Genomic DNA, 20,715 nt, shown 5'->3' with positions numbered 1-20,715 from the left:
TAGGTCAGGCTCAGCATCTGGATCTATTGGTCCCAGGTCAAAGGGGACCCTCTCCTCTTCACTGTTAGAGCCGCAGTTGGCAATATAGGCTGCTAACAGAATGCCTTCCCCTCCTTTGTCTGGGCAGAGGGGGGGGTTGATGTCTGTGTCTGCTCTCCAGTATCAGGAGCACCAGTTTCAAGCAGGAGGAAGAGTCAGAGTGGGGTAGGGGGCCGGCAGCATCCGCAGAAGATGCAGCCTGAGACTGCTCTTGCTTTTTCAATGTTTCAAAAATCACCCTCCAGGCCGGGAGCATACGCACTGCCTGCTCATGTACCATAGTAGCCAGATCATGGAGCTTAACACTGATCTTGTCCCAGTAGCTGAGGGTAAAAATAGAAGAAGAGGTGGTATTGGGAAATGTGTGACACCCATCGTAAAAGTGACTTTAAGTCATGCTTTGGGATGGGGGAGCCATGCTTGCCCAGAACAGTGACCATGGTTTTATAGATGTCTCTCTCCTCGGACATGTTCTGTTCCATAGTTCAGTTCCCCCAGCTCACCTGTCATGTCGCAGCAGGACAGGTGATTGTGGGCCAATATGTGGTTCTTTCACCGACACGATCAGTGCTGGCTGCTCACCAATTGCCACCAGTTAGGCCGGTTCTTCTCCTCACACAGGAGCATCAATTCTCTACGACTGAGAGAGAGACAGGGACTACTGATTCGTGATCAGAGTCTGAATTTTACTGTGAGCTACATATGCTTATATACCATTTTTAGGAAGGCTAGTAGTTTTTTACTACATTCATTGGGTTAAACATCACACAGACAAACTTTACATTTCTACTTAGTTAAACCTTCTTTCCTGTCCTTGATCCAATCTTGTAATCTTCAAAGCTGTTTTGTCTTGCCAAGGCATCTTGGTTATCAAACTGCATACACTAATTAAATCTACAGTACTATCAGTCTCAGCTACCACACCTGACCTCATCAGAACTTTGAGACTTGCTTAAAGTTTACAGCCATCAACCAGGTGAGAGGATTTCTGCATGGTTGCTTTGATGCTGGGATAATAGGACCAACAGTCAGCAGTTAGAAAGTCATGGATCCCAACAGCTGGGATCCCTTGCTAAAGATTGGGAAATTGAAAGAGGAATTGGAAAGGAAGGAGCAATTTTCAGGCTTTGGAAATGGCTTCTCTCAAGCGTGAGGGCAAGATATCCATTTAAGGAAGACCTTGTGAACTCCTCAGGGAAGTGGACCACTGCAGACGAAGGTATCCAGTGCTTGAGAGAACTAGCAGTGCTGGAAGTTGTCTATAGTGATGTAAAGAATAATGTCCCTAAAGATCCAGATTATTTATCTTGCTCAATGGCCCTGCGGAGGAAGGTGGTTCAAAGTTCCCCTGCATCATATTCCTGTAGCTTGGTAGCAATGTATTACCTGAAAATTTATGTGCCAGCTGTAGAGATGGAACCAGGAAGACACTGAAACTTAGAAGAAACTATGGGTACTTCCACATCCCTACAGGCCAGCACCTCAGCTTTTAGGGGCAGCCCAAGAGATCAGGTCTCTCCTGTTCCAGTCAGAGGTAAGCCCCAAGCGCAGGCCACGTAATGAACTGTGGTTCTTTGTGACCAGAGGGAGGACATGAGGAAGCTGGATGGTGAACCCACCTCTAAGCTGGAAGCCCATGTTGGTGAACTGAGAGGGAAGAGAGTTGTTAAGAAGGGGTAACCCAAGAAGACTGTCAGTGTAGTTGCTGCAGAAAGACAAGAAGACAATCAGCGAGCTCCCAGACACAAGTGAAATCATTTCCTTTGATCCTGGTGAGGGGACATCAGTGTGGCTTTTCAAAGGTCAGACAGCCAGTACTCTGACCTGTAACAGGAAGAGAGGGTCCCTGCCTTTGGCCAGGAGGAGGAAAGGGATGACCGGGGCACACTGGACTGTGTGGGTTTGATAGGCTGGCACATCAGATCCACAGAAGTATAAAGCTTTAGTAGATACCGGTGCACAGTGTACACTGGTACCATCAGGGTACAGAAGCACAGAACTCATCTGGATCTCTGGAATGACAGGGGGATGCCAAGAGTTGTCTGTATTGGAGGCTGAGGTGAGCTTAACAGGGGGCAGATGGCAAAATCACCCCTTTGTTACTGGCCCAGAGGCCCTCTGTCTCCTTGGCATGGACTATCTCAGGAGTACTTCAAGGACCCAAAAGGGTATTGATGGGCTTTTGGTGTAGCTACAGTGAATACAGAGAAGGTCAAACAATTATCCACCCTGCCAGGCCTCTCAGAAGATCCCTTCATCTTGGGATTGCTGCAGGTTGAATACCAGCAGGAGCCAATTGCTACCAGGACTGTTGCACTGGCAGCAATATTGCACAGAGACTCCCTGGCTCACATCCATGAGCTGATTCATCAACTGGAAAGCCAAGGAGTGATTAGCAAGACTCATTTGCCTTTTAATAGTCCATATGGCCAGTGCCAAAGTCTGATGCAGGGTATAGGTTAATAGTAGGCTATTGTGGCCTAAATGAAGTAATGCCACCACTGAATGCTGCTGTAACAGACATTAGAGTTCCAATATGAACTGGAGTCGAAGGCAGCCAGGTGGTGTGCTACAATTGACATTGCCAGTGGATTTTTCTCAATTCCTTTGGATGCAGAGTGCACGCCACAGTTTGCTTTCATTTGGAGAGGTGTCCAATACACCTGGAATTGACTGCCCCAAGGGTGGAAGCACAGCTCTACTATGTCATGGACTGATCAAAACTGAACTGGGAAAAAGTGATGCCCCTGAATATCTACAATATATTGATAATGACATTGTTGGAGGCAATAAGGCAAAAGAAGTGTTTGAGAAAGGGAAGAAAATAATTCAGATTCTCTGGAAAACTGAGCTTGCCAAAAAGTAAAGGAAGGTCAAGGGACTTTGGGAATAAAATGGCAGAGTGGATACTGTCATGTGCCTACAGAGGTGGCTAACAAAATTGCAATTTCCTCCACCAGCTAACAAGAAGGAACCACAAGCTTTCCTAAGCCTTGTGGTATTCTGGAGAATGCATGTTCTAGGTTATAGCCAGCTTGTGAGCCCCCTCTATCAAATGACCTGAAAGAAGAACCACTTCAAGTGGGCCTTGAGCAACAAAAGGTTTTATATGAGAAAGGAGAGAAAGGGGGGGACAGAGAGAAAGAAGGAGAGAGAGAAGGGAGTGAGAGAGAGAAAAGAGAGAGGAGAGGGAGAGAAAGAGAAGGAGAGAAGAAGTGGGAGAGAAAGGACAGAGAAGGGAGGAGAGAGAAAGGACAGAGAGACAAAGGAGTGAGAGGGAAAAGGGAGTGAGAGAGAGAAGAGAGGCAGAGAAAGCAGAGCAAGAAAAAAGAGAAAGAAAGGAGAGAGAAAAGAGAGATACAGAGGGATGCATGAGGAGAGGGAGAGAAAAGTGGAAGTAGAAAGAGGGAGAGAAAGAGGAGAGAGCAGAAGACAGTCACCACGTGTGGATCCAACAGCATCCTCTGGGTTCTTCACCCTGGACTTTGTTGTGGGGGTCCCAGAGTCATTCTTCTCGGGGTACCAACTTTACACGGTCTAAGTTTTCGGTATCTATGGGGTGATCACAATGGTGTTCCTATAACTTGGGGTGATATGTGTATGAGCAATTGCTTCCTTTCTCACAGTTTATCATGGTTGGAATTTCTGTCTAGATGCATTAACCAGCATGTGCTAGCCAGATCTCACCCCTGCCTGGCCTGGAATTAGCACCTTCCTGTCACAAATTCCTCCCCTCTGTGCTTATCTCAAGTTCCTGTTCCTGTGGCTTTTGGCAAGTTCTTTCTGTGACCTTGTCAGTGTTTGAGATGGGCAACTGTGCCTTTCAAGTCTTTATGCCACCCAGCACTACAGATGTAACCCCTTAGCTATATCTCCCAGTGCCAGATTTAAATGCATCTTGAACACCTCCAGGGATTGTGACTCTTCCACTTCCCTGGGCAACCTATTTCAACGCCTTACCACCCTAACAGTGAATTTTTTTTTCTAATATCCAATCTGAATCTCCCATGTCTCAGCTTAAGTCCATTTCCTCTGGTCCTCTCACTGCAGAAGAGACTGGCCCCCACCTCACTACAACCTCCTTTCACGTAATTGTAGAGAGAGATGAGGTCCCCCTGAGCCTCCTCTTCTCTAGACTAAACAACCCCAGATCCCTCAGCCATTCCTCATAAGACATGTTTTCTAGACCCTTCACAAGCCTTGTTGCCCTTCTCTGGACATGCTCCAGCACCTCAATGTCCTTTTTGAAGTGAGGGGCCCAAAACTGAACACAGTACTCAAGGTGTGGCCTCACCAGCACCAAGTACAGGCGGGCGATAACTGCCTTAGTCCTGATGCCTACACTATTTCTGATATAGGCCAGGATGCCATTGGCCTTCTTGGCCACACTGCTGATTCATATTGAGCCAAGTGTCAGCCAGCACCCCGAGGTCCCTTTCTGGCAAACAGCTCTCAAGCCACTCTTCCCTCAGTCTGTAGTGCTGCATGGAGTTCCTGTGACCCAAGTGCAGGACCTGGCACTTTGCCTTATTGAACCTCATGCAGCTGTCCTTAGCTGGCTTTTTACCCATCTAAGAGTCCACCCATGCAAGCCACAAGCAGCAAATTTTTCTAAGAGAGTGCTGTGGGAGATGGTGCCAGATGATTTACTGAACTCTAGATAGACTACATCCACAGCCTTTCCCTCATCTACTAAGTGGGTCACTTTGCCATAGAAGGTGTCTTGGTTTAAGACAATTTAAGGTGGACACTGAAGCTAGTTACCTCTTTAGTTTTAATGAATCTCTTTCCATAAATGAGAAACTAATACAAGTAGATATAAGTGAAAAAATAAGTCTACTTAAAAATGAAACAGCAACAGGCAAAATAATAGTTATAGGCACTAGTTGCAAAGTTGCTGAAATCCCACAGACTCCCTGTGAACAGAGAAACCCAAAATGGCAAAGTGTCTCCTTCCCCAAGAGGGTCCCCACCACGTCAGTAGAGAGACAAAGGGGAAAGACAGTGGCAGCCCTCCCTCCAAAATGGCATGCTCTTCAGGTGACTGTGTGGTCTGTGAGACAAAAGGGAAATGGCAGACTAACCCTGCTCAGCGTACCCTTGCCCCTGGAAGAAAAAACAGGAGGATAGGAGCTTATGAAGCAGTTTAGTGGCAGATGGGAATTGCTGATGTTTGTGGGGGTCAGTGCTACTGCTTACTGCTGCCTACCACCCACTGGACTTTGCTGGTGGTGGCACTGCTGTCTTGGGTCCCTGGTTTCATGGGAGGGGAAGAAAATAGACTCTTAGATACTGATGAACGGCAGCCCAACCCCAGCTTAGGCTTTGCTCTGCTGACAGGTGTTGCAAATTTTACTCTGAAATAGTTTTTGATAGTGAAATGCAGCTTCTTGACTTGCTACTTTTGTGAGTCCAGAAACCTGCCTGAAACAACCCCCTCCAGAGGCAAAAAATAAACCACAAAAGGGAGCCTCTGCCTTGAGTGAGAGAGTCAAAATAGCAAGAGAGAGAGAGAGCTGGTTATCCTGAGGACAACTTGTCTTGATATTAAAGACTGAGGCAAAAAAGGCATTAAATACCTCTCCCTTTTCTTCATACCCTGGCACTACACTATCCTATGCATTCAATAAATGGAGACTCTGCTTGAACCTCCTTTTGCTGTGAATATATTTATAGAAACTTTTTGTTGTCTTCAACTGCAGCGGACAAATCAAGTTCTAGTTGGGCTTTCGTCCTTCTCATCTTCTCCCTATATATGTCCCTCATGACATCCTTATAGTCCTCCCAAGTTATCTGACCCTCCTTCCAGAGATGATAGATTCTTTTTTTCCCCTATGTTCCAGCCTAAATTTTCTGTTAAACCAGGCTGGTCTTTCCCCAACAACTTGTCTTTCTACACACAGGGACAGCCTGCTCCTGAATATTTAACTATTCCTTTTTAAAGCACATCTAGCCTTCCTGGACACCTTTGTCCTTCAGGACTGACTCCCCAGGTACTTTGTCAATACATGTCCTAAACAGGCCAAAGACTGCCTGCCACAAGTCCAAGGTGAAATTTTGCAGACTTGGTAGCAACTGTCTGTACTGAATACAATATTGTATGTAAGCCAACGAACTTTTTTTAATAGCTGACTATATTACACCTAAGCTTGTCAAATCAGGCTTTCCTATTACTGTTGTCTTTGAGACCCTCTCTGAACTAGTTCCAAAGGTTTGGTATGTTTCCCTCCCAGCTGTTCTTGAACCTTAGGTGCATCAGGAAGAAGATAACTGGTATGAGAGAAAGGATTCTGTTCTTTCATCCATCAATTTGTTGATCCTCTTCTCAAAGTTAGTATCAGTGGAGTGTAATGGGACAGTGTCTTCACAGGAGCTTCATCAGCGATGAACCAAAAAAAAAAACCCCAAAAACCCCCAACCAACCAACCAACCAAAAACCAATTAGTATGAAAGGTATGGATCTTCAGTCTGCAGACTTCAACCTGTTTTCTGAGGCAAATTTTACTCAAGCAGCCATGAGCAATGTTAATGCATTGGCATTTGCCCATTTGTTGTGAGAAAATGGGATTCTATAAATGTAGTGGTCATTTCTTAGTGCTCTAACTCTTGTTTGAATAGCTTGATGTAGCTCTCAAAGCAAATTCTGCACCTCTTTTCTATCCCCCTGACAAAGGTAATAAGTCAAGGTAGTAAGTCCTGTAAATGTTAGGCTGGTATAAAGGTGTTAGTGTCCCTGTGCTAAGTAACTTATCCAGTTCAAGTGAAAACCTGATCATATTTTTTGTTGCATTTTTCTTGTTTAGTCTTTCAGTGAAAATGTGAGTAAAAACAAATGTCAGGCTCACATCTATAGGGAAGACTTTGCATAACAATTCTAGAATTTGGAAACTTTCATTTCCTACTTCAAAACAGATAGATGGAGTACTCTCATGGTTTACTGAAATTATTTTTTGTTTCACTTACAGCTCAAGCACTACAAATACCTCAGAAAATGTAGGGGTAGACAGATTAAATGGAAGAAAGGCTTGTGATTATAAGATGCAGGGAAAAAAACACAAATGGAGACAATTGCCTTGAATGTAGACTTGGCAAAATTGTTAGTGTCTGTAAATTCTAAAAGATATGAAAGATTCAGTAGAAACATTAGTGGCTCTGTGTAATATTTCACAAATAAGCAAGTTAAATGTGCAAGGCCATTCTGTAATGATTTCTGTATAATGTGGGCTTTGACTAGCGTGATGCTATTTGCATTTCAGGTTTTATTTGCCATTTTTCTAGTGCTACCAGTTGAGGCAAAGAGGAGGCTGTCAACTGAACTTGGTGCCTTTTAAGCTCCTTTACAGTTCTGCTTTCTGAGACTGAAGAAGAAAATTATATTTAGCAACTTCTGTACAGAATTTCTGGTACTTCATATGTAAATATCTTTGAAGTGGTTCTGATGATGTGCCATTCACAAATCTGGGAATTGTGTGGAAGAACAGTAATTGGCGTGGCCCAGTGCTGGGGGAATGTCCTAGCTGCTTTCTAGCATAAATTATCATGTTCCAGGGCATGGGAATGTTTCCAAACAAGACTTGAGTACAGATGTTAATCCTTGATTCTCCTAAATTCTTTATGGAATAAGGAACAGAAAGGACTCTTCACAAGGGGTTTTGGATGCTTCAGAATGGTAGGTTTAGGAGAGAATGCATCCTCTTTATTTTGGGACAGTAATTCTGTGCTCCTGTTTCCCTTTCAGAGGGTTTTAGTGGTTGTTTGTAGTGGTTGTTTAAACATCTTTCAGAATGCAGTCACCTTTCCAGCACCACCTTTCTAGGATGAATAGATATGTCTGCCCTCTGGCAGGCTATTGCTTGCGTATGAATGAACATACTGTGGTCTTTCATGGAAGTACTGTGCATGAAGTATGCTTTTTAGAGTTGTGAGAAATTTAATTCTGATTTAGTGTGCATGTTTGTGAATATTAAGGGGCCTTGTTTATTGTCTGGATGATGTAGTGGGGAGACATTCTGCAGTCTTGCATCTCAGGCAATGGATCTTTTATGTGAGCAGGAGACTGGAGAGGCAACTTTATTTCTTCCAGTGAACAGTAAAAGCTATTTTGAGTTGACTTTATTGATCATATAGGTTGATTTCCTGCAGACTCTTCTGTGTTTGATTGTGGATTATTGGAGTTGAGTATAGTCATAGTGTAGATGAACCAGTAAAACATTTCTATTAATCCTAACTCTAAGCAGACATACATCCTGGAAGATAGCATGTCATGTAAGCTGCTGTATATTTTAACAGTTTTGTCTAACTGTTCACTTTTTCTGTACCTCCTGGCCTGCCTTCCCTCTATGGTGTCCTGAGCTTCATTGCAACCTATGACTTTGTTGCAGTCACTTCAGGATACCATTTGTCTTTCTGTAGGTTATGAAATATGCTCTCAGCTTTGATAGTTTGAATATTTATAGAGAGAAGAGGTTAGCAATATAAAATATTGTTCCTATCCATCATGCTTTGTCAGGAACTGTGTAGTTTTACTTTTCCATGTGCTATCTTAAGTCTCATGCAGCAAATGTATGGCATGCCATGTTTTCACCAGTGATGTACCACACAATTTTGGGAATGTGTAATCTGTAAGTGTCAGCTTTGGAGCACTGCTTTGTATAAAGGATCCATTGCTGAAAGGTAATGAGCTGACTGTCAATTAATATGCAGCAGGCTTTGTGTCTGCTGATTGTTCTTCTGATTTAATGTATGTGATGGTCTGTCTTACAAGCAACAGTGGTGAGTATTTAAGGATGCAGTACAGTGTTAGAATGCTCCCTGACATCCCACAGGCTCCCTATGTGTCTTCAGGGCAACTATTTCAATCATTACACAGTTTCTGGCAGTCTACCATCCTAGAGACATCTTAGGAACATGAAAAAGAGAGGCTGTATGCTCTGCTGATATAGTGATGCTCAGGATCCCTCTTTGCCCACATTCTAGAGATCTGTGGTTCTGCCTGTGTCTGAGATAGATGTAACTTGTTCAGGAGAGTTGGCTCTTTTAAATAGCTGAATCTAAATCAGAGAATGGGCCTTCTCATCTGACACTGCTGCTCTCTACTAGGCAAATGTTCTCTACTACAAGATTTTACTTGTGTCCGTAATCAGTAAAATGTCAAAGCCCATATTTAATGTAACAATTTTATTTGTGATAAATTCAGGCTGCTGTCCACAATTAGTCTTATTCCTCATTTGTAGTGCTCACATAGCTCTACAGTGAATAGAAGTGATATAGATGAAAAGTAACTCAATAGTTAAATTTTCTGCCATGTATGTTCTGTGGTCAGATAGCCAGTTGATTGATTTGGGTTGCTGCTTAATTGCATAAACATTTCAGCCTCCCTGGAATGGCACTAAAAATGAGGTGTTTGTGAAAAGCAAGAAGGGAACAAGAACTATTAATTCCCTTTATCAGTAGCCCGCACTTATGTCTATGTCTTCTTGTTTCATAACACTAATGAATTTTCCCTGTGTAGAGAGGAGAAATAACAATACCTACTCTTCCCTTAAGAACTCAATCCAAACTTGTGACTGTTTCAGCTAAGTTTAGTAGTTTAAATCGCAACACCTATATTTAAAACCAGGACTTTGGTGAACTTGGATTTTTTTCTTTCTGTTGCAACTTTTCAGAGGCTATTTATTTTAAAGGGACTGTAGCAGACAGTCAAACTTCAAACTCTGTAATTAGGAAGTAGAGATGGAAGTTGCTTGCAAACCAAATTCTCATAATGTCTGAGGTGTGAAGTCTAGTTGTATGTCACTTATTTAAAAATAAACTGTCCATTTTTAGTGGTCGCAGAACAAGTCTGTGATAGAGCTGAGCTGGATTTATGCTTCTGAATCTGCTTTCTGTTTACAAACCTATGCTGCTTTCTTGCTTTGTTTAAATCTGATGCGGCTTTTAGTTTGTGCCTATAACTGAAGGCTCCTTTTTCTTTACTGTTGTGATCTTGTCCTTGGACCAGTTTGGTAAAAAATTAGTTGTCTCTCTTCCCCCTTGATTTAGCAATTAAAGGTTTGTTATCCTGTAGTTGAATCCTAAAATGTGATAGTCTAAAACTGTGTTAAACGTGTTTTGTATATTATGGAAAAGAATATTTAGGTTTTTAATCAAGAAGAGTACAGAAAACAGTGAGAAATATTAGCTATGATGTGCTTTTCTTTAAAATCTGAATTTTCCTCTTTTGAGGAAAGCAGCAAATTAGTATGTGCATGGAGAATCAGTACTGCTTAAGTGGTGGTACCTGAAAGTTAGATAGTGATGTTCAGTTTCAGATATACATGGCATTTGTTTGAAGACTTAGGGAAGCTTATGTTTAAAAACAAACAAAAAACTCCCAAGAAACAAACCCAGAAACTACCCTTTAAACTGAATTTTTTAAGACCTAGGCTGGAGAAGTTTTGCTTGTTTTAAGTAATGTTACAACTGTATTGACTACTTAAAAGCAGAGAACTTGTTCAGCTTTTAAAAACATTTATCATTTACCTTGAATCACTTGTTCCATTTTGATAGCCTCCTTCATATAGAAAATATAGCATGAGATGTCAGTTTAAATGCCAGTCTAACAGTGCTCTATCTTCTATGTGAAAGGAAGTATTCTGTACATTTTTCCATGTTTGACATCATGGTGTTTTGAATAACCATGTTCCATATTCATATCAATTTTTTGTTTTTGTTTTCAATTTATGCACAGCACTTGCTCTGAAATTTGGGGACTGAGTACACCAAACACGATAGATCAGTGGGATACAACAGGCCTTTACAGCTTCTCTGAACAAACCAGGTGAATATTCTGCCCTCTCGCATCATAAAAATCTTGTGGGAGGGATTGGCTTTGGAGGGTCTGTAATGGGATGCTTTAGCCATAAAATAGACTAAAATGATTCCTAGACCTCTCATGGTACAGCATTTTGAAGTATTTCCTTGCCAGTGTAGAAATCAGTGTGTTCACAGCTGATGTTTTGACCAATGAAACTCTTAATTCTACAATTACTCCTTTTTCATGCCAGTGCTATTGAAATAATGGGAAGACTTGTTAAATGCAAGCTCTAATGTGGTATTTATATTAACAAAATTGGAAAACTTAATTCTTCAGACCTAATCTTACAAAGTGTTTAAACTGCTTTGTATGCCACAAGCTTTCAGTTAAATCTTGCTAATTGGCTCAGATACGAGCTACTAAAGAGTTGTTTTTAAATTCTTCAGTACTTAATGGTGGGCAAATTCTAAACAGGGTCTTTATTTTTTCATGTCACATTACTTGATTTGTGTATTGAGGTTTGTCTCCCATCCCATAACAATCATAAACATCTGCATTTGTGTAAGCATATGCAGTCTGTCTTAAAACTAGCAAAACATTTTCAGCTGGTAGCAAGGCAGATGAAGTGAAGAAGATAAACTGTACAGCCCTTACAAGATGTGCATTCATGTTTTTTGCATTGCAGTTATACTGCCATGTGGATCACTTGGGCAGCTGACTGCTTATAGGCTTATTTGCAGTCCTGTGGGAGTTCTTATGCTTAAAACCATAAAGCATCCATGCCACAGCAAAGCCTTGAGATGCCTTTAGCAGTGGAAGGGACCATTAAGTGTATGATTTTATTTTTAACAACTGTCTTCTGCATTTAAAGATATATGAAGCAATCATTCTAAATACTTGGTTGGATGTAAGTGGCTTTTAATGAACTCTAAATTCACTGGCAATAATTTTGAGCAGCTCAAAAATAAGTTGACATGCTCGATACGATCATTTTCATTGCGTTTGAAGCCTTTTAAGTAGAGTATAAATGTCACTAGCAGAGTCAATGCACTGAATTCTGAGAATGAGCCACCCGTGTGTGTCCTCTGTTGCTGGAGAGTTGGAGGCAGTCTGTAAATGCTTCTCACCATCTTTCCCTGCAGATCTCTGGATGGCCGTCTGCAGGTGTCTCACCGCAAGGGACTGCCCCACGTCATTTACTGCCGCCTCTGGCGCTGGCCAGACCTTCACAGCCACCATGAACTTAAGGCAATTGAAAACTGTGAATATGCTTTTAATCTTAAAAAGGATGAAGTATGTGTAAACCCTTACCACTACCAGAGAGTGGAGACACCAGGTAGGAGGACTGCTTCTGACTTTGTGTGGCAGCGTCTGTTTGTTCAGCATAAGGTTTTAAATGAAAAATAAGAGAAAGGTGGTGCCTTCTCCTGATAGAAGTACAAGATTCTTTTTGAGATCATATCCCTTGGAAATTTTTAATAGTAAAGTTACCAAAAAATCTTTACAAATGTGTTTGTAAACACTTCCAGGACTGCTTGCAGTTTCCAGCTGGCCAGGTGCAGTTCATACTGAATAAGACAAAGTTGATTTACCTTTGCTAATGTGTGTGGAATAGTCTTATTTAAGGCACCTCAGGAATCCCATCTCTTCCAGTAACTAGCTGTGCAAATGTAGTATTAGCAGTGCTGAGTTTCAGAATATTTCAAAATACCTGAAGAAACTCTTAGATGTTTTAGATTTTTTTTTTTTTTCCTTTTAGCTCACAAAATAATGTATTTTGATTACCAATGATTTGTGAATTTTGCCTTTCCAGTCTTGCCTCCCGTGCTCGTGCCGCGCCACACTGAGATCCTAACGGAGCTGCCACCTCTGGATGACTATACCCATTCCATTCCTGAGAACACTAACTTTCCAGCTGGGATTGAACCACAGAGCAATTACATACCAGGTATTTTCTTGACTTTCACTGTAATCAGTATGTTTAACATTGTGCCAATGAAACAAAGATGGTAATCTTATGCTCCTAAGTGATCAAATTAATTACAAGATGTGCCAATAAGTTAGATCTAGTTGATTTTGTGTATTAGTTCCAATGGAAATACATGAAATTGCTGTTTGCAGAACATGATCCTGTGTGAAACTATACTGCTTACTTGGTTTCAGTAGCTTATTTAAGATTCAGAATGCTAATGAGTGAAAAACAGACCTTTGTCTTATGCTTTCAATCTGTTTTACAAGCATATAGGGGTTGCCAAGTGCTGTGTGTTGGAGATTGAGCAGCAGTTTACTACTCCATCTCACCACGTGTAGTTTGTGAAGAAAACTTTAAGTTGCAAATCAGTGACTTAGTGTTTTGATCTGTAGTCCACAATCGATCAAGGTCTGCTTTGTGTATTTGTTATTATTGTGTGCACAGTTTTGTCTTTTTAGTATGAAAGAAAATCTAACAATATTAAAATCAAAGAATTCCTTCTTCCCCTTCTTTGCCTTTTCCCCACCCCAAGATTAACCTGCTACAGTGCACCCGAAAGCTGCTACTATTACTGAAATATAAAATCAATGAACTTTATTTCCTGCCCCAACTTTGTGTTTCTTATCCCTTCAGAAAGTTGCCTGGAGTGTAAAACCAAGTAAAGATGAAGTTTTCTCATAAATGTTAAATGTAGCTATATTACAAACAAGCTGAAAATTCAGATCTGGACTCTCTTGAAGAATAAAATTACTTGAAACTCAAATATGTGCAATGTAGAAATTGTATCTATGTGTCTTAAACAGGTTGTTGCTTGCGTTTTCTTTAAATGTATCCAAGAATTGAAATGGCATTTAAAAATGCAATACATTTGTTCTCATCTGTTTAATCTGGGCCATGCCTAGAGACAGCAGATCTTTAAAGAGCAATTTAAGGGGATAGAAATTGGTGCTGCTTTCCTAACTGATGTGTGCTGGTTTTGACTCAATCTGAGGGCTTTTGATACCATTTGCTAACAACTTACTGGAAAGCTATCATTTGCAAATCCAGTGCTATGGAAATGAGCTAAAGCAGCTAGGTAGTTATTTGCTGGAAGTATGTTTAAGGTGATTGTGGGTATTCACATGATTTTCAAATGTTTATGCAGGTAACCAAACCTTGCCTCCTTATCTTTGTCACTGACACTCTCCTGTTGTATTCATGTTCAAAATTAGTATGATTGTTTTTAAATCATAATTTTTGATAGTGAAGTTTTCGCTTAATCATCCTTTTAAATTCTCTGAATTTTGTCACATCTGTATTTAGCTCACTAGTTTTACAGAGTGAACCAAAGATATAATTCTTTTGGATAATTTTTTAATCAACTGACTTAATCTAGTTTCCACTTGCTGACTTCCTTCTGACCTTACTGTATTGCTGTAAATCTCAGACATGATATTTGATATAATTTGATTTTGAATCTTAAGCAAAAAGCTGTAATTTTCTGCTGTTTGATAATAATGTAACTAAATGCATTTAATCCCTCAGATGTCTCAGAGACAATTCTAAGGCGATTGCAGCATAGTTAGCTTCAAACACTTTCACTGAAGCAATCCAGGTTTTGCCTTTAATATATAGAATCATAGAATATCCTGAGTTGGAAGGGATCCACAAGGATCTTCGAAATCTAACACCATATAGGAAAAGACATTTGCCCAGTTCAAAGAAAATTATTTCCTGAAAGGCAGTTGCTTAGCTTATCTGGATTACAAAGTACCTTTTCAATGGAGAAAAGGAACCTGCATACTCTTCTGGGTTTAGAAGATATTTCTGTTGAATTAGGCAAAGTTTCTAGTATCAGAATGCTTCAAACTTGTTGCTGAGTTTGCTTTGGTTAGTGAAACTTCATCTTTAAAGAAAGATAGTTAAAATAATACTATTGTTTTAACAGAGCTTGTGCAGTGTAGCTAGTTAAATAATATAGTTATTATTGAGTGAAATCAACTTTTAGGTAATGAAGAAAAATTGTTTTGGGGTTTGAATTGAAAAGTAGCCTTCAAATCTATAAGGCATGGGAGAGTATCTGATCTGATGGTTATAGTGCATTAAGACAGCTCACATGATTTTTTTTTTTTGTGCAAGTCATCAGATGTGGGGTTTTTTTCATTTGTAATTCTACTAAAAGTGAAAGCTGTTGATCACATTTACAAAACTGTTACTTATTCTAGTGAAAGTATCTTGTCTTAAATGAAAAAGGCAAGGATTATCTGTTAATTATATAGCATATTTGAACAGTTGACTGGCATACAAGAGATGGTACATTTTGCATAGACAAGGCAGGTAATGCGTTTGAAGACCTACTGGAAGGAGAAAGGGATGGCAAATTACATTCTAATAAAGTATTTAAGTATTGAATGGAGCTCATGAGGACTTGAGAACAAAAACCCCAAATGCTGTCTTACAAATTTTCCACATTCATGGAACCATTAGGTGTTTTGTGTTTTTTGTTTGTTTTGTTTTGGTGTTTTTTTTTTGTTTGTTTGTTTGTTTGGTTTTTTTTGTTTTGTTTTGTTTTTTTTTGTTTGTTTTGGTTTTTTTTGTTTTTTGACAGAAACACCACCTCCAGGATATATCAGTGAAGATGGAGAAACAAATGACCAGCAGCTGAACCAAAGCATGGATACAGGTAACTAATTTCAAAACTTGGGATCACTAGCTGTGATCCCTCTGCATAGCAGCATGAATTCAGCCTAAAAGATGATGGTAGTTTTCCTCTGTACAACCTGGTGTTTTTTGTTCAAAATATCACTTTCAGTCTTTAGTGAACAAATGAATATTTTGTTAGGGGAATGCTTTTAAAGCATTTTGAATTTTGAGAACCTGTCTCTTACCTCTGGCACCTTATCACTTCTGCCATGTTTCAAATCAATTCTTGTATGGAAGGCTCTGTGGAAAGAGTAGTAGAAATAATAAGCATCTGTACCTTTGTATGAAAGAGTTTCTAGATAATGTGGTTGGTTTTAGACTTGGTCAAAGAACAGTTAATGTGCTGGAGAAGAACGTCCTGCTATCTGCTGGCAGATTTGAGTGCATTTGGTTAGCTAATGTTAGCAATCTTTTTCAGTTAGTTGGAATCAACTGCACCATTTTCCGAATGAACTACAATATTTTCCTACTTTGTGATAATGGCTACCTTAATTAAAAAAAAATTATATCAGTAATCATTGTAGGAATTATTCTGTGCAAAACTTCTTTGTATTTTATCTACAAGTGCACAAATTGTGTTGGAGAGTTCATGTTTTTCTAAATTTTTTCCTTCCTCCTTCCAGAAAAGAATAATCTCAAATGAGGAAATCCACCTTGTTCTTCTTGAGATAAACCCTCTCCTTTGAGAATAGAGGCAATATCTTGCTTGTCTCATCCACTTTTTCATAACTTTTTTCCCACTGAATTTGGGAAGAAGTTACTACCTTCTCACTGGGCTGAAGCACCTCTCTTATGACGACAGGCAGAGAGAGTTGGGGTTGTCCAGCCTGGAGAAGAGAAGGCTCCAGGGAGACCTTAGAGCTCCTTCCAGTACCTAAAGGGAGCTTACAAGAGAGCTGGAGAGGGTCTTCAGACAAGGGCATGGAGTGATAGGACAAGGGGGAACGGCTTCAAACTAACAGAGGGCAGGATTAGATTAGATATTGGGAATAAATTCTTTACTGTGAGGATGGTGAGGCACTGACACAGGTTGCCCAGAGAAGTTGTGACTGCACCCTCCCTGGAAGTGTTCAAGTCCGGGTTGGATGGGGCTTTGAGCAACCTGGTCTAGTGGAAGGTGTCCCTGCCCACGGTGGGGGAGTTGGGACTAGATGGTCTTAAGGTCCCTTCCAATCCAAACCATTCTATGATTCTTTGACAAGCACAGAAATAAAGTTATGTTCAGAGAATGTGCATGAATTGAAAGCTCTGCCAAATACAACACTAAGATGTTAATTAAGTTTATGAGGAGGGGTAGAGTCCCATGAATCTGGAAAATTAAATGCTGTCTTAATTCACAATAAATGTGTGATATGCTGGAAAAATGGTGTTAGTATTTCTAAGGTTTCTTATTCCAAAGAATTTCAATGTAAAACTATATCTAGATAATGGTTATTCCTACTTATCTGAAATAACGAGGGTCATTTGCTCTGAAACAATCTGTATTGCTTCAACAGGATCTCCAGCAGAGCTATCTCCTAGTAGTCTTTCTCCAGTTAATCACAGCCTGGGTAAGCTGAAAATACTTGTAATTGTCTGTGTGATGACTTCTTTATGTATATTACATTACAACTGAAAACGTACTTAAGAACTATATTTGGAGGAGACTATTGGGTTGGCTTCCTGATGATAATCATAATAGGGATGGGTAAATAACTTCTTAACTACTACTCTATTTCTGTAACTTTTAAATTCTTAGCAAAGAGAAAGAATAATATGGTTGTGTGTGCAGGACTAACATTTATAAAATAGTTTAAAGGACATTAGCCAATCCACAGTGCTGCCCAGACTTGCTGTCTCCCTTGTGTGTGTGTTCTGCTGCTCTTCTCATGTACTGTTTCACCTGTAACCACAGCACAGTTGTTGCTCCCACATTAGTAGCCCACCTGCTTTGATCCAGTGCCATTGCTGTGTGTCTGTGTAAGTGCCTCAGGAAGATCAGATTGCCATGGGTTTGTTTAAGGAATGGTGACAGAAAAATGCTGTTTAGAATGCTTAGTAAGTAATGAGGGTAGGTAAAAAGGGGAAGCTGCTCAGGAAAAGCTGAAGATGCACAGGGAAGATACTGAGCTCTCATGGGGAGAGTAAAAGGAGCTTAGAACTTCATTTAGATAAAGAGATGTTATAAGATCTAGTGTAATATAAGGAAATATTTTAATATTTATATTTTTCCTTTATGCGGTTCAGTGTTTGATAGTTTAATCTTTTCTTCAACATTGCCAAAATGTTTCTAAGTTATAGAAAAGCAACAGGAATGTCTCAACATCTGGCACTCACAGCACCATTAGCTTAATAATTTTGCCAAGCAAAATGCAAGTACTGAACTAAATGAGCTGTGGTCAGATTAGATCACCCCTTCTTCCCCTCCTCCTTCCCTTGTGTGGAAGATTGAATTCCATTCTGTTTACTGGAGTAAGCAAAAATGACAGCAAGTAAAATATAATTTGAGGAGACTAATGGCTGTTGTTTCTGGGAGAGACAAATAGCAGGGCAGACATTTTTTTTCAGCCTTGAACTCTGTATTAAGCTTGTTTTAAATTTTTTTTTAGACTTGCAACCAGTTACTTACTCGGAGCCTGCGTTTTGGTGTTCAATAGCATATTATGAATTGAATCAAAGAGTGGGAGAAACCTTCCATGCGTCTCAGCCTTCCCTGACTGTAGATGGCTTTACAGATCCATCAAATTCAGAGCGGTTTTGTCTAGGTCTGCTTTCCAATGTAAACAGAAATGCTACAGTGGAAATGACAAGGCGACATATAGGTAAAGATCTCTGATCTTTAATTTCATTTTAGACATTAAATTATCTGGAATGCTCCAGAGAAGATGGACAGATCTGTGTTTTGGGTTCCTTTCACCCTTGTGCAGCCAGCCATAGAACTTCTCCTTTGCAGCTTCCCAAGAAGAGCTTGATCTCTCTTTCTAAGGACAGAAGTGGAAAGACAGAGAGGTTGCTGCTTCTGAAATTAAGGAGAAATATAGCTACTTCTGTTACCACAGCCTGTTGCAATTGGGAAGAGATGTAGTGATGGCTAGAGCTGAAAGGAGCTGCCTTTACCTCGATCAGTAGTCACTAAGCTGATAGCAGCAGCAGTCACACAACTGTCAGGATGCATGCAACACAGGAGGAAGCCACTCAACTGTAGGGGATTTGTGTTGCTCATGTTGCTGTTCTCTGCCTTCTGGGAAAAGATGATGCACCAAAGTATCCCAAGGGGGAGGGTTTTGGCCTTCAGGCTCCTCATTGGACTGCTCTGCCCTAGGTGTCATTTATATTCAGAGTTGCTTATAATTGAAATTTTAGCTTTAATTATAAAATATTAGCATATTGCTTAGTTTATTCTAATTTTTAAAAATGCAGAATGAACATTGGTAGTACTCGAATGCTTTTCTGAAATGGGAAAAGCTGCAGTTGAGATAACGTGCTGTTTTGACATTATTAGGATTTTCTTTGTTATGGTTAGTAAAGAATATTGTTTTCTACAATGCAGTGTATTGGCTTTAGGTTCTTCAATAAACTATCCTTTTATTTCTGGATTCATTTATTTAGCAACATTCATGAGAGATTTTGGTTTGAGTTTTAGTAAAAAATTCAACCTCTTTAATAGAACCTTCTGATTGCCTCTATGCCAAATCCAAATGCTTGTCTAATAAAAATTTAGATGTGCAGAAACCCAGGCTACACCTGTGCCAACTAATCAAAATGATCAATTATGAGGAAAAGCAAAAATGTAAGGAACTCTCACTTTTTAAAATAGAGTAATTCACATTTTGTTTGAAATTTTTTTTAAAGAAAAGGGGGAATAGAAACTATGGCCTTTAAATAATCTGATAATTATAAATAGCTTTCTTTGAGAACTCAATTCTACATTACTTATCTTTTAGAAATAAACCATACAGGGTTTTATTTGCACTCAGAGAAAGAGAACAAAACTATAGTTTAAAAGTGAACAATAATGTTTCTTATGGGGTTTTATTTTGTAATAGGGCTAAATGAAGTCCTGTTTGTTTTGTTCAAGTAGTACAGAGAAAGGGATATGCAGTGGGTTGTGAAATAGTATGGGTGCATGTAAGCAGAGAGTGTTGACGTGGTACACTGTGTTTTCCTTTTTTTGCCATAGTGGCCTGTGCTGCTTCATATACAACACTTTAATACTAGCACAAGTTTTAACTCTGTTGAACCTAATATTTTTATTTTTATTCTGGTATTTCTTTAAGTAAAAAGTTATTTGATAATGAACACTGCTTTCTAATTTTGATTTGGTTACAAGCCATTACATGGCTAGAAAATTCTATCTCACTCTTGACCAAAAATTATTCTGCTTCTCCCACAAATACTTTGAGTTCATGGGAGGAAATATGCAAGTTGTGTTCTGCTCCTGCTAAAGCTGTCAACTCAGCATTGTTGTCCTGTAGATAATCGATTTCTGTTTCTGTTGTAAAGAAAAACCTTGGCCTTCTTTAAAAAATAAGCTCCCTTGTTCCCTAATCTGCTTGTGTCACACCATAATTAGAGTTCCTTTGGATTTTACTGCAGGCAGGGGAGTGCGTCTGTATTACATTGGCGGAGAAGTGTTTGCCGAGTGCCTGAGTGATAGCGCGATCTTCGTTCAGAGCCCCAACTGCAATCAGAGATACGGCTGGCACCCTGCAACTGTCTGCAAGATTCCACCAGGTCAGTGGCCTACCACAGGTCTCTTGAGAAAATACCCAGTGGAGGTGTTCACTGCATGACATTTGCTTTCCTTTTTTGTAATGCCTTCATAGATTCAGGCTGCTGTGTAGCTGCCGCAAGCGTATTCACTGACTGTTCCTTTTTGGCTCTTTGTAGGATGCAATCTGAAAATCTTTAATAACCAAGAATTTGCTGCTCTTCTGGCTCAATCTGTGAATCAGGGCTTTGAAGCAGTTTATCAGCTTACTAGAATGTGTACCATAAGAATGAGCTTTGTTAAAGGATGGGGGGCTGAATACAGGTAAAAAACTTTCTTTCAAATTTAGAGTTAAATTTTCTTTTTTCAATAATGCACTATTTCTGTCTGGTTTGAAAGCTGTACCTACATGCTTCTTACTGTTACTGTACACATGCTGTCTGCAAGTTGAACCCCATATTTTCCTTTTACTCCTTCCTCAACTATTGAGTTTTTAAGTTATAAAGATTAGAAATTGATTTTAGTATTACAGTCAGC

General features: G+C 39.9%; 1 protein-coding gene across 2 annotated transcripts in view; it reads left to right on the top strand.

Annotated features, from left to right (window-relative positions):
* Positions 1-20,506, top strand: part of LOC306815745 (mothers against decapentaplegic homolog 2-like) — a gene marked incomplete at its 3' end in the record, with an annotated part of 81,878 nt that extends 61,372 nt beyond the window's left edge. The window contains exons 3-10 of one of the 2 annotated variants that reach the window (XM_079332293.1): positions 10,769-10,858; positions 11,977-12,170; positions 12,648-12,782; positions 15,394-15,468; positions 16,985-17,038; positions 18,077-18,289; positions 20,064-20,201; positions 20,358-20,506. In XM_079332293.1, the coding sequence (XP_079188419.1) occupies positions 10,769-10,858; positions 11,977-12,170; positions 12,648-12,782; positions 15,394-15,468; positions 16,985-17,038; positions 18,077-18,289; positions 20,064-20,201; positions 20,358-20,506 (1,048 nt within the window). The remainder of the gene's footprint in view (positions 1-10,768; positions 10,859-11,976; positions 12,171-12,647; positions 12,783-15,393; positions 15,469-16,984; positions 17,039-18,076; positions 18,290-20,063; positions 20,202-20,357) is intronic. The other variant, XM_079332294.1, reaches the window with a different exon arrangement.
* Positions 20,507-20,715: the final 209 nt, after the last annotated feature.

This window comes from Erithacus rubecula (genome assembly GCF_903797595.1).
Source record: "Erithacus rubecula genome assembly, contig: scaffold_208_arrow_ctg1, whole genome shotgun sequence".
Lineage (NCBI taxonomy): Eukaryota > Metazoa > Chordata > Aves > Passeriformes > Muscicapidae > Erithacus > Erithacus rubecula.
The sequence above is the reverse complement of the archived record's forward strand: the minus strand, read 5'-3'. Positions and strand labels throughout refer to the sequence as shown.